The following is a 13469-nucleotide window of genomic DNA, read 5'->3' as shown; positions in this document are numbered from 1 at the left end:
AGAATCAAAATGAATATTGCCATAGTTTTTCCTTGAGCCAATAAAAATGAGTTGGTAACAGGCTATGGTAAGCCGAAGTCCAGATCTTAGTTTCCGGCTAATTGGTTTTTAGTTTTGCTTCGGATTTGGTGTCTAAGTGTTTGGACAGCTGTTTCAATATGCTGTTGAGACGGAGTTTGAGAAAGCTCTCTCTCGGTTACCGCAGTCATCTTCGCTATTTTTCAAATTACAGGACAAGCAAAGCTCGGCCTAGCTTGTACTGCCTCTATATAAAACTACGTTGCTGCTGTGAGTGATGTTAGTGGACCAGTAGGTGGCGCTCCTCCCTCCGGGCCAAAGCAGTGCTCCAGTCCACTACACTGTGGACTTTGTGTAATTTACATCACACCTTTAGAGAATGCGCTTTACAGGTCTTTGAATGATCTTCATTTCAACTGACTCTCTGCTTTTAACAAGGAGCAAAGCTGTTGATGGAGAGGGGCTGTTGTGAGCAACCTGTAATTCAATTACATCAACAGCAGATTTACTGCGCCTTACTAAATTACTTGAAATGCTTTTAGGATCTTTGTTATCCAAGGGTGAATAGTGAAACTGAAGTAGAAATTTTGCCCTTTGTAATTCAGAACCCTTTTTTCCTGCGCCGTCCTAGTTCACCCTTAAGCATATTACTGATTATGATAAAGCGTCCATTTTAAACTCAGCCTCTCGCTCTCTGGCATGGTATGTGCTAAGGTTTAAGAAAGCGTGACTTATGCAAAGTTCGTGGACTTGCTCGTTGCTAGGAAACCCTTTGTTTTTTTGGGACAGAAAGAAACCTGGCGGAATAGGGGCGGAGCCACGCTTGGCAGCGCTGTACTGTCAGGACGGGACAACACGCAGTGCACGTGTAGCAATTAAAAATGTTGTAAAATAGAAGCTATTTCTTTGTGCACCATGAACATCCATTTATCGGTTCATAAAGATAGTTTAGACCAATTATAACGCCTGCATATCTAACATTTAAAGATTTATTTATAAATTGTAGTTTGTATTGTACATTGAGACACTCTCCATAAACTGTTGACATGTTGTATTTTATATTCCGTAAAACGTAGTAATCGTGGAGAGGACACATATAGGAAACATCGTTTAGGTGCGAATTAACGACTTAACGACCGTGGCAAATTTACAAAAGTAATGCTCCAGTTAAGAAAAAAAATTGCTCCATTACTGTAATCGTATTATCTGAAAGAGCTGAAAGATACATTTCCTTTTTAGTGATAATAGCACATTTATTCTTCACGTTATCTGAAAGTGATTATCTATATCTAAAAAATAAATATGAATGGTTAAACGCTCTCTTAATTTAATTCAATCTAAAGTAGAACTTTTGCAGTAGTATAATTCGCTTTATCATGTTAACATTTATTGTTGATAAGGGGCGATTAAGTGCGTGTGTTTCGGGCAGGTATTTGTGGAGTTACTGTTTTTTATTCCATACAAGTCGTTACGACCTTTATAGTTCTTTGCAGCGTCATATACAGTATTAATGAACTTTCAGTCTTGTTTTTTTTTAAATTCTGCTAGACGTAGTTTTGAAGAATTATTTTCCAGCTTTACTGTGTAATAAACTTCATTGTTTCCCCGGATAACTACCATAAAAAAACACACGGGACTGAAAAACACGTGTATTTGAAAGAGGAAGAAGTACTGCCAAAATTAAAAGAATAAACTATTTTATCTTACATAATGTTACATTTCCTTATCTAAAGCAAACTGCGCGTTTTCATTTTTGATTGCCAACTTTTCCACGAGCGGTCTCCCTACTTGTATTCAGGGCCAACGTCTGTAACCATGTTTCATATAAACCATGAACCTTTGTAATTCAATTATTAAATTCTTAAATTTAACCACCCTGATGCGTAGCTTCACACCCATATCGCCGGTTTAGTACAGTAAATGCGCTGCGCTGTGTGATTGAACTGTGCACATAAAATAGTTTCTTAAGCTCAAGCATGCATTGTACTATGCCTTAACATTCTGTTTTGTACTTTACCCTACTGTTACCGTGCTTTGTTACCGCTTTTGCAGCGTGCATCACAATCAGCACGGTTAGTCTCAAAAACAAGCCTTGTTTTTTTTTTTTAAATGAGGAAGCAAGCCGAAACCGCGTGAAGTTACGGGGGACGCGTTCAAAAGAGGCTAGCATCGTTGTTGCGTGTTGCTGGCTGTCAAGTCGTCCCATCTGTAAACACCACTCTCCGGTACGCGCCTGTTCCAAACAAGCGTGCACAATAACGTGCCGTTCGTTTTCAACGGACTACAGTTCTCCATCGACGTACACAAGCCCGTGTAGCGTGACTTTGCCCACTACGACCGCCACTACTGCACCGTGTTTTTGAGGGAATTCGGGAATGCCTTTCTGGGTGGGAGGTTCCCGAATTAAGTGACATCACACATGACCGGCGGCGCATCCAATGACCGCACCGTTTATGGAGACGCGCAGAAGGCAGTAGGTGTGCACGGAGTGAACGGTGCTCGTGCAAAGACGCCCCTTCGGCTGTATTAATTATTCATAAGAGGCACGCTACCCAATGGGAGGCTTATGTTAATCATACAGCTTTAAAGCGGTTAGCATGCCTTGCGCAAGCATTTTGGGTAAAGTATTCTGAGAGTGGTGGAGGCTGTGACGGAGTGGGAATTGTCTGTTTCGTTGGAAGCTCGTCTGTATCGCATTGGGTTTTTTTTTCTTTAAACTTTGCGGCTTAAAGCATCGACGGTCTTCTCGCTTTATACTTTGTCTTGGGGGGGGGGGACTGGAACGTTTCCTGGAAAATTCTATTGAGGAAAAAGACTGAAATAGATATTTCTTTCTTAAATTGCATAGGTTTAATTAATTCAAATTGGTAAAGAGCGGATCGCGGACTGGTTTTCAGTTGTATTCATTAAAAAAAAAACAACAGGAAAAAGTCGAGTCTTGAGTTGCGGGGCTTGATCGCCATGTCCTCCGGTGATGTGTCGGAGCACAGTCCGCGGTTCAGTGTGCTGTCTTGGGAGCAGGTGGAGAGACTGGACTCCATCCTTGGAGAGACGGTCCCGATCCACGGACGGGGGAATTTCCCAACGCTGTCAGTGCAACCGCGACAAATTGTGCAGGTAAGTTTAGCGTCAGAAAGGTCAAGGAAACGGGGCTGTGCTTTCATGACGTTTTATTGAAAAAGCGAGCCAGCGTTGGTGTGTATGGTGAGTATGGACAGAGCACTTATGAGTGCGTGCGCTGGTAAACGCTATTTAAAGGAAATGTAATCCGAGACAGCTCGATTATTATTGCGCAGTTTATTTCTGTAGTTTTTTTTTTACTAGTCATCCTTCTTCGCTGTAGTTGTTGACATTTTGTATGCTGTTGACATTTTTCCCAGGCTCTATTTAGTTCTAATCGAGTTTTTTTAAAAAAAAAAACAAGCAAACAAACGTTGTTGGTTCTGCAACAGTCAAATTTAATTCTAACGGTTTCTTTTTTCCGTGCAGAGAGAGGACTTGTAGCTGTAAACGGTAACTTGGGATGAAAGATTCAGCCAGAGGATGAAGTAGTCCATTTCAAGGCTGTAGTTGATCAGCCTCCCGAGACCTCCGGTGCCAGTTAGCGTCCGTGCATTCGCAGACTAGGCTGCGGGACGTCTTAATTGTTCAGCAGCTGCGCGAGTTTTTAGCATCGTAACTTCGCAAATGAGATCACCCGGGCCGCTTTGCTTGGAATACAAGCCTTGGGCTCGACAATAATGTAACGAGATAATCTTGCGATCTTTGTATCCGGACTCAGCAGTCCTTAGCTTTCCCTTGTGACGCAGATGAGTTTCTTTTTCTCTCCAGCAGTTGTACAGTTCTTGGGAAGTGGTGGGTATATGAATAATTAATACACAATGTTACAACATTGTGTGTTCGGTAATGTTAGATAAGTTTCGGGATTTTCAGTGGTTCTTGAGGTTCTTGTTTAAACATACTGCAGGGTTTTAATCATTTTCGAATGGAGGGGGTCAGTGTAGCGTTTTAATTGCTGAAGGTGCACTAATTTGATGCATAGGACATTTCTGTGGGAGATCTTGAAAGGTGTTCCCCGAGTTTAGAGGTTGCGTGGCGAAAAACCGGTAGTCAGTTTTTAAAGTTAAACCATATGAAAACAGTTCTGGATATTCGGCAAATCCACTAGAGGATTTCCCTTCCGGATCGGAACTTTTTTTTTCCCGTGTTTCTTGTCTCAACTGTTTTATCCAAGCTTTTGGCCGTGTGCCGATGGGAAAAAAAGAGATAACCGTCGGAGTGCTCGGCCATTAGCCGTGCTGTGGGAAAAGTCGCAGTCCCGGCCCCCCGGCGAATGGGGCTCCGGGGTGGATGTAGTGAATTTGGCAGGAGTTCCTATCAAATGTCTCATCTTGAAATGCTTACACTGTGATCTGTGACGAAGTAGCTTCGACACACACACACAAAAAAAAAACACGCGACGAGACGACAAGGACTGGCAGGAATCCAGCAACAATCTTTAATTGTGAGTTTTATTTAGCTCTTTCAAGACAGCAGGTCAGTGTCCAGCTAGTCTGTGGAAGTTATGACGCAAGACATTGGCCTCCGGAGAACACGATGGTTAAATGAAAGAAGGCCGGGTGTAATGTACAACTCTGTCCACCCCCTTTTTTTTTTTTAAAGACGGCCGGTTGACTAGTCGTGGCGAGTTGAATTTGAGAGCGATGCTATCTTGTGGTTACCACATGGCTGAGGAAGCTTCAACTTCAGTTTTTAATGCGTACCGAGTTCCCATCCACTCTGTCGAGTGAATTCGTGGAACCTGGCTGTGGAAAAGGAAAACGGGACAGTTGTGAATGTCGTGCCGTGGGGGGGGCGTAATATTGACGTTCCCCTAAGCCTCAAATTCCACTTTATACGTTTTTTTCCCAAATTGAGAAGCATAGCTAATAATGGGTTAATCTCCCAGAAGCTTAATAACGTTCGGCTCTTCTCCAATTAAGCGTCAATAGACAGGCAAGTGTGTAATTATTGTAAAAGGAAAAAAGGCTACGCTATTAGCCTAAACTAATTTATAATTACGGCATGGGCAGTCATGGAGAAAGATGTCTTTCTATCTCACACACATTCCCTGCGAGGCAGTCTCATTGTAGTCAAGTGTGGCACAAGGCTCTGAAGTTAAACTAATGTAAATTTAATCTAAAAGCCCTTGACCTTGAGAAAATTGGTGTTTATTCTTTCTTTTGAGGGGAGAGGGAGCCTCTACTAGTCTTAATTAAAAAAAAAAGGCAGTCCTCACTGGTAGAGAAGAGGATCCAATAGCAGTCTTCAGAATCCCCCTTCCCCCCCTTCTCACACCAAAACAATTTAGCCAGACTAACCAAAGGTTTAAGGGAAGTTACTGAGTGCAGTTCACTCGTATTGCTTCATAAGCAAATGGTTTTTCAGCTGTGTTTATGTTCCTGTATGTTCTTCCTCTCCTAAATATAAAGATGGTTAAAAAAGCATCTCATGCTTTATCTTCTCTGTAATTGCTAACAAAGTGTTTTTTTCTTTTTAAAAAGGTCAGTATTTTGAGTGTAACCAGTGGTGCTGCTCCCCTGCAAGGAACAAATGGCAATGGGTCATTCTCTAAACAGAGAACAAGGCCTGCCTCTTTATGAAAGGACTGTACCTCAAAAATACCATTTTGCTAATGAACTCCCTGGCAGCTTATTTCTCTTTGCCTGTTAAAATAAAGACCTGATTTTATGTAACTAGCGTGCACCTTGAGGAGAAATGTCCTTCAGTTATATAATGATTCCTAAGGTTCACAAGAGTGTAAAATCCTAGTAGCCCCTTGCAACTTAAACTGGTCCTCTAAGGGTGTTGAATGTGGGTTTTCGGTCTACTTTTTTAGAGATTTGAGCACATACCGACTTCTGCCTCAGCTGCAGCAATAATACAATACAGGGTCCCTTCTCCAGACTTGTACTCCAGTTTCTTTCCCTCTTATTTGAATTGTAGAATGACCTTTCCCTTCTCAGTGTGACCTGGCCTGAACTGTATCATTCATCTCAGTGTGAATGAATAGTCTTGACCTGGAGATCTGCCATTACGTCTGGTCTCCAAGTAAGTTGACAGTGAAAGACTGTAGTATGTGTGGAGTGGGTGGGATCCTCTACTGAAGGAAGTTATTTTTCTCCTGTTTCTGTACCTGGATCCAGGGTCACTGAAGTGGTAGTTTTTAAAGCATATGGGTTTGTGTTGTGGAGTAATGGGTTTTCAGAGCTTTGATTGTGCCTTAATTTCCCTGGATTCTTGGTACAGCGGAAACTTGGGCGCTTGTTAGCCTCTGGGTTGTCAGAAGAAGACTGATGTTTCTGTTTGGTATCGATGTGTGTGTGTGTATATAAACTTCCCCTTCAGTCATTCACATTTTCACATTACCCAAAGAAGAGAATGGAACAAGCTATTCAGACATGTTAAAGCTGATACCCTGGCTTCTGTCAAACAGCTGGATATAATCCTTAGGTCAATTAACCATTAACCACCAGACGGGCTAAATGAGCCAAAAGGACTTCTGTCAGTTGTAACCTTTATGTTCTTATTTTATAAGTAAGCAGATTTAAGTGTTTTCACGTGAGGACTCTGGCGCAAAGATGACATGTGAAACAAGGATTTTTTGTAGCAGCAAAAGTACCAGGTTATCATGCAAGACTGGACGTTTGTTTTATGACATTTCTCCCCAAAACCCAAACCCGAAGGAGCCATGCTGGAATCTTTGCGATGTTTGTATACACACACATTGTAGGTGCACGTGTTGGCATGAGGTGTGTATGGAGGACTGATCGGATATCTCTCTGGTCTCCCATGTCGTGCCCAAGTATTTGTTCTGGAAGAGCTCCACACAGTTGCAATGGCAAACTCAACATTGTCTCAATTTAAAATTGATCTCCTCACACGCAAGCTTCTTTTGGAAAGATGATGCCAGTTAAGGCTGCCTTGTGCATTCTTTAATAATCCTCTGTGGTGTTTAGTGGGCACCTGCTGTCTTTCAGAGAGCTGTGTAGAGCCCTCTGGGTGTTTGAAATGGGCTTGAGCTCTATAAAAACCTTGCCTTCTGTGCTTCTGAATTGTGGTATCTCTCCAGCTGATAATTTGAAGGCAAGTTAAACCTGGCCTGGAACCACATCAGGAAAACTGGAGTAGGTGTCAGACTGTTGGTCTGATCTGCCATGTCTGCGGAGTTCAGTCTAAAGGAGCTGATGTACATTGTAATCAGGTGTGTAAGTCAGTACAGTACTATGTTCATTCGTGTCTAGGTTTGCGATCTGGCTGCACCTGTTTTATTTGTAAATGGGTGTGATGGGCAAAGGCTCTGGTCTCGCTGTGGTGCTCTTGAAAACCAGGGTTCCAGGTCAGCTTTTTCTTCCCCTGCAGCAGAGCCACAGCCGGCTTGCTGGCTGGCAGACTTGGCTCTTGATAGCTGTGTGCGAGGTGGGAGGGAGGGGGGACTGCCCAGGTGGTGGGGGCGCTGAACGCCGCAGCCAGCGTTATGTCACAGTCTCATTGAAGAGGTGAAATACAACTGGCACATGCCCATCTGCTTTTCCGAATTTTGCGGCCATCTCTGGGCTTCAGCCGCTTAAAGCACATCCTGAATGAAAGGCAGTGATGTCGTGTGAGCACGCTGCCCAGCTGGTGGAGCGAGCACGTGGAAGAGTCGAGCTCCTTTGGGACCCAGAGCGGGCAGAGGAAAGAAGGATAGCGAGCAGTGTGCCTGGCCCGGGCCCTGCAGAGCCACTATCCGGGTTTTCTGGGTCTTCCTTAAATCGGGTTCTTCAGACGTGGGCCCATTTTTGGTTAAGCTGTTCAGTGAGTGCTGCAAATGAGAATCCCAACGATCCTCTGCATCTGAAGGGTTGCTGCTGGCCAGTCCTGACTTCTTTGGTTCAGTTGACTTTGTGATTGCCTCCAGCCCGTGTTCTGAGTCTTTCCGGACTGATGCCTCAATGGCAGCCTCCACTGCAGCTGTGGCAGACTTTAGCAGACTTCATCCCTGCATTGTATTACCAGGATATTAACGCCCGTAGAGTATAAATATGGAATAAAAGGAAACATTCTCTTTTTAATTTAGAGAGGCCGACAGGGTAGAGCTTCTTAGGAGAGGCCACCAGTGCCTTTATATTTCACCTTGACACAGTTTGGCATACGTGAACTTCCAAAGTCAGTGTATATTGAACAGCCAGTTTGTTAGGTGTATTAAGGTTGAAATTTAATCCAAAAGAGCTTTAATGGGTTGATTTAAAAGAAAAGTATTTGGGGAAAAACCTCTTTTTATTTATGGCACCTTAGGGTATTTGGACAGGTCAGCCACTTATTAAAACTGATGCGGAAATTATAAATAGGTTCATCGTATTATGTGACTGACCTGATCTCGCAGAGAGGGTTAGGGATAAGTCTGTCCCGACTGTCTGTGTCCGACTTAACAGAGTGCATGTGAGGAGAAGGCAGCCGTGGGTTTGGAAGTGTGGCCAGCCCTGCTCTGACACTTTGCCCAAAGGTTTGATCAGGTGTTCCCTCGTAGTGTCATAAACCAATACAATGGATGCTATATGGCCCTTCTTAACCGTTGCAGCTCCAGCTACAAATCTGTAATTGAGGATTAGGACAATTAGTACAGCAGTTAAGGAACTGCCTGGAGCAAAGGTCTGGGCCAGAGTGACTTCGACTTGCCACAGGTTAAACAGCATTGCCTTTGAGTGTGCTTCCTGAGACCTTATTTGCTAAGGGCTGCAGGTTTTTAGTTTACAGGGCTGTCGTAAAAGAATCATGGGGTGAGGTTCCAGTTTTGTGGGGACAGTTTTTGTTGCTCCCTAAAAAGCAGTCAGTATTGGGTTTACTCTGGTAGCAATACACTGTAGCTAAAAGAGGTTTACAGCATGAAGTTGCAATAAGGCCCCGTGCATTGGAATCTTATTGTTTTTTAATTCAACCTAAAACTCCAAAATATGATTGCACTTGGACCACAGAAAATTTAGTACTCAACTGGACTTGGGTTCTGCCAAATAGTTTGGAAGTTGAACCTTTTCTCTCCTCTGATCTCCAGTACCTGTCAATGCTGCATAGGCTTGATGTTCAGCAAATCGTTGGAAATGTTTTGAATAATGCTGTGTGGTCTGGAGCTGAAATTAAAGCACTAATATCAGAAGCAGTGGAATGGCACATTTGTGTTGCTGTGGTCTTCTTGCTTCCTGGAACTCCTTGCTTTTCTGGGGGCGATAAATCGCCTGTGGGTATGGACTCCACCAGCGGTTCTTCATATGGAAATGGCTATATTGAGACTCTCATGACTACAGGTTATGCTCCTGTCCTCTGAAACAAGATCTTCATGGGGCTGTAAAAAATCAGCCTGGGAATACTGAATGGGAAAGTTTAGAATGAAGGTGCAGATTCTCAAGATTTAGGTTCTGTCCGGACATAACTAGTGGCAAAGACCTTGTCATGCTTTAACCAGATCAATAGTTACAGGCATAGGCAGCAATATCTTGATCTTTGATGCTTCTTAAGCATATTGAGAAGTCCCATGTTTTGCAAAATGCTAGTCATTAGTGATCTGTACAGTTCAGTGCACTGAAATTGTTTCTTAAATAGCGATGAAGGTCAGGGTTGCGTCAGTCTGGACGGGAGACAGATTGTGGTGAACGATGAGGTGGTTTGTGTTGGCCTTTGAGTTTCGGATTCCTGTGTCATATCTATTGATGACAGGTGGCGTAGCTCAGTGGATGAAAGGTCAGTATGGCTTCTTGGGCAATGAAAGGGAATGAGGAGGGGAGGCTGCGAGGGCCGGGAGAGAGCTTTTCCTTATATATCCCTAGAGGGACTGCAGTGGTCAAAACACATTCCTTTCTCAGCAGAAGCATGTGCAACAGTAACTGGTGTCGTCATGTTAGGGTTAAATGGTCTCCCCCCGACTTCCAGGAGCTGAGAGTCACGCTCTGGTCTCTTAGAACAGCCTTCTTCAAGGAAACTCGGGGGAGGGCTTCTTGAACTCTTCTTGGTAGGTCGTCATGTGAAATAGGGCCAGAAGGTGGCAGTGGTGGACATTTCATATTCCCAAGACTAGCTCGTAGAAGAACACACACCTTGCTGATCCTTCCTGTCTGCTCTCCCCTTCACCTGCGGATGTGTGGACAATGTTACACCTTTTCTGGGAATTAAAAAAAAAAATGAACTTGATTCAAATTTATCTGCATTGGACTTCCCGAAAAACTCTCCCCACCCATTTCAGTGCAATGTCCCATGTTTTAGCGAAAGAAAAGCAGCGCTCCAGTGTATGCCAGTGTTAAATTGTTAGTTTTACCGTCTTAAGACCCATGCTTACAGGTAGTCTAAGGGCTACATCTTTCATGTAATAAATAAGGATTTATGAATTCATTATGAAACTGTGATCCTAGGTAAAGCTTGCGCTGCTGTTTTTTTGGTATGTTTTAGTGTATTTGTTGCCATTTTAATGCTATTTGCTTAACATTTAAAACTCTGCTTCACAGTGAGCTGAACCAACTTAACCAGCCGCTCTCAGGTTTACGACTCCTCTGAGCACCTGAGTCCCATTGTGTGGAGCTTTAAAGACGGCATTCAGCTCCGGGCACAGCATGCTGTTTTAGACACTGACAGTGTAGCCCTTGGTTTGTAGGCGGCTGTGTGGAATAGTTCTGAAGGGCCAGGGTTAGTTTGGCCTAAAGAGGCCGGTCTTATTTCTTATTATTGGCAAACCTGAAAACTGGTATTTTCACTTCTCAAAATTGCATTTTTCACTTTCCGTTGCTCTGACTTGCTATTGCACAGAATTTTGTCTGTAGACGTCTGAAGTTGATTTATTTTGGGCAGTATGATTTGTTCTCTGCACGGCCTACTCATTGAAATAAGAATTTAAGAGGCCTGGAGGTGGAGTGGACACTTCTGTCATACTGTAGGATACATCTAGCAGGTGGAGGTAGATGAATCCATGTGGGTGTGAACTGCAGGCGTCCGTTTTGCCCTGACTTGCAAGGTCCCATACAGGACAAGGTGTTTGATCTCCTTTGATTCTCATCCTTAAGAAGGATGTTTCTATTGATGTCCTTTTGCTGTCTGTCCCACTGCTTCATGCTTGACTTAATTTTGACCTCACAGATCTTGTTCTTCCCCATCTGTTCCTCCTCAGGTAGTGCGAAACCGCCTGGAGGAGAAGGGGATCCCCGTGAGGGATGTAAAGCTGAATGGGTCGGCAGCGAGCCACGTGCTGCACCAGGACAGTGGGCTGGGCTACAAGGACCTGGACCTGATCTTCGGGGTGGTTCTTCCCAGCGACAGGGAGTTCCGGGTGGTGAAGGACGTGGTTCTGGACAGCCTGCTGGACTTCCTGCCCGCCGGCGTCAACAAGGACCGCATCACTCCCCTGACCCTGAAGGAGGCCTACGTCCAGAAGCTGGTGAAGGTGTGCAACGAGACCGACCGCTGGAGCCTCATCTCCCTGTCCAACAACACGGGCAAGAACGTGGAGCTCAAGTTCGTGGACTCCTTGCGGCGGCAGTTCGAGTTCAGCGTGGACTCCTTCCAGATCGCCCTGGACTCGCTCCTGCTCTTCGACAAGTGCTCCGAGGCCCCCATGTCCGAGAGCTTCCACCCCACCGTGTTGGGCGAGAGCATGTACGGGGACTTCGAGGAGGCGCTGGAGCACCTGCGCCGAAAGACCATCGCCACGCGCAGCCCCGAGGAGATCCGGGGCGGGGGGCTGCTCAAGTACTGCAACCTGCTGGTGCGCGGCTTCCGGCCCAGCTCGGAGGCCGAGATGAAGTCGCTGCAGCGCTACATGTGCTCCCGCTTCTTCATCGACTTCCCGGACATCGGCGAGCAGCAGCGCAAGCTGGAAGCCTACCTGCAGAACCACTTCGTGGGGATGGAGCACAAGCGCTACGACTGCCTGGTCACCCTGCACCGCGTGGTCAACGAGAGCACGGTGTGCCTCATGGGCCACGAGCGGCGGCAGACCCTCAACCTCATCTCCATGCTGGCCCTGCGGGTGCTGGCCGAGCAGAACATTATCCCCACCGTGACCAACGTCACCTGCTATTACCAGCCCGCCCCCTACGTCCGGGACATCAACTTCAACAACTACTACATAGCGCACGTGCAGCCGCTGGTGTCGCCCTGCAGTAATTCTTACCAGACGTGGCTGCCCTGCAACTGAGGAGTGGAGCCGGTGAGATGGAGATGTACTGATTGGGATAGTCGGGGTTGGGGTGGGGGGTTTGGGGAAAAGTCTGCTCAGAGCATCGGCAGCAGTCGCTTTTCTGACATTTTCCATTATAGAAGGAGAACGCAAGGAAATTTTCTTTTTGCCAAATGTGACGTCTTTCTGCGTTTGAACTTGTACTGCTGTATATCTGACTTGAGCCGATTTATTATATTTTTGGGGTTTTTCTTCACAGGACTTCGGTTGTCGTAGTGTGGATGTTTAAGTCCGAGTGGTCCCTTTTCAGATGTAGCAAAAAGGTGGTGTGTGTGCGTGTGCGTGTGTTGGGGGAGGGGATTGAAGCACTTTGTGCCCCCCCCCCCCAATGTAAAGTTAATGTTTAAAAAAAAAAGTAAATATAAAATGCATTGTTGCGTTTTTTCAAAAAAGAAAAAAAAATCTTGAGACAGTTTTCTGTCTGCTCTTTTTTTGTGGTGTTTTTTTTTTTTAAAGGACATTCAAGGACCAAAGATTTTTGTTGCTGGTTGTGTTTAAAGAGGGGAATGTTGAAACTCTGTGATTCCAAGTGCCTAAAAAAAAACCTCTGTAAAGTAAGCTGTACTGTATTGAGATTTTTATCTTCTAGGTTACTGTAAATCTCTATTTTCAGGGACAGTGGCGTTCCATTTCAAGTGATTAAAAAAAAAAACTAAAACCCCACATGTCTGTACGTAGTAATTTTTTTAGCTGTGACTCTTTTGTGAACATGGTTTATTCTTTGAATATTGAGTTTGGGTGGGGGAAAAAGGTTCCAACATCGTTGCAACTTATTACCTACCTGTGAATGAACTTTGCTCCCCCCATCACATTAAAGCAATCTTATGTATTTTAACTGTTTTAAAATGTCACACTTTGCGAAATGGACCCTTGGGCTTGTATTCAATACTTATGAAAGTGTATTAGATCTGAAACTGCTCAGTGCCTGTAGCTTTCAGACATAACCAGATAAGTGTGGAGAAATCTGAACAGTGCTGCAGAGTGAAAAGCAGCTTTTGAAGGGTCATTACAGTCTTTCACAGTAAAAGGAAATGCATAACTTCAAGTGTCTGAAAAGCAATTTATAGCACTTGGTTTCCTAAGCGGGGGATACAGCCGTTTCTGTGTGAATGTATTGAAAAGTGGAAGGAGATTGTGCAGTCCTGGGGCTATGACAATAACAGCCTTTAACATAAGAAATTTAAACCCTGTAACAATGTTAATCCATTTAAATCTA

General features: G+C 44.5%; 1 protein-coding gene across 1 annotated transcript; it reads left to right on the top strand.

Annotated features, from left to right (window-relative positions):
* The first annotated feature begins 2618 nt into the window (after window positions 1–2618).
* On the top strand, window positions 2619–12916 carry LOC148649758 (terminal nucleotidyltransferase 5A-like). Its single transcript, XM_088602852.1, has 2 exons — window positions 2619–3135; window positions 11186–12916. Exons 1-2 carry the CDS (start codon window positions 2980–2982, stop codon window positions 12209–12211), a joined length of 1182 nt encoding a protein of 393 aa, XP_088458978.1. The 5' UTR covers window positions 2619–2979; the 3' UTR covers window positions 12212–12916.
* Window positions 12917–13469: the final 553 nt, after the last annotated feature.

Source organism: Lepisosteus platostomus, chromosome 13 (assembly GCF_059453375.1).
Source record: "Lepisosteus platostomus isolate fLepPlt1 chromosome 13, fLepPlt1.hap1, whole genome shotgun sequence".
NCBI lineage: Eukaryota > Metazoa > Chordata > Actinopteri > Semionotiformes > Lepisosteidae > Lepisosteus > Lepisosteus platostomus.
Note: the sequence above shows the minus strand (reverse complement) of the source record. Positions and strands in the feature narration are given on the sequence as shown.

Bases quoted from the DNA above. Each gene is read 5' to 3' on its own strand.
- LOC148649758 (XM_088602852.1), top strand. From the start codon at position 2,980: ATGTCCTCCGGTGATGTGTCGGAGCACAGTCCGCGGTTCAGTGTGCTG. The intron at 3,136-11,185 runs GTAAGTTTAGCG...GTTCCTCCTCAG, and splicing joins AACCGCGACAAATTGTGCAG to GTAGTGCGAAACCGCCTGGA.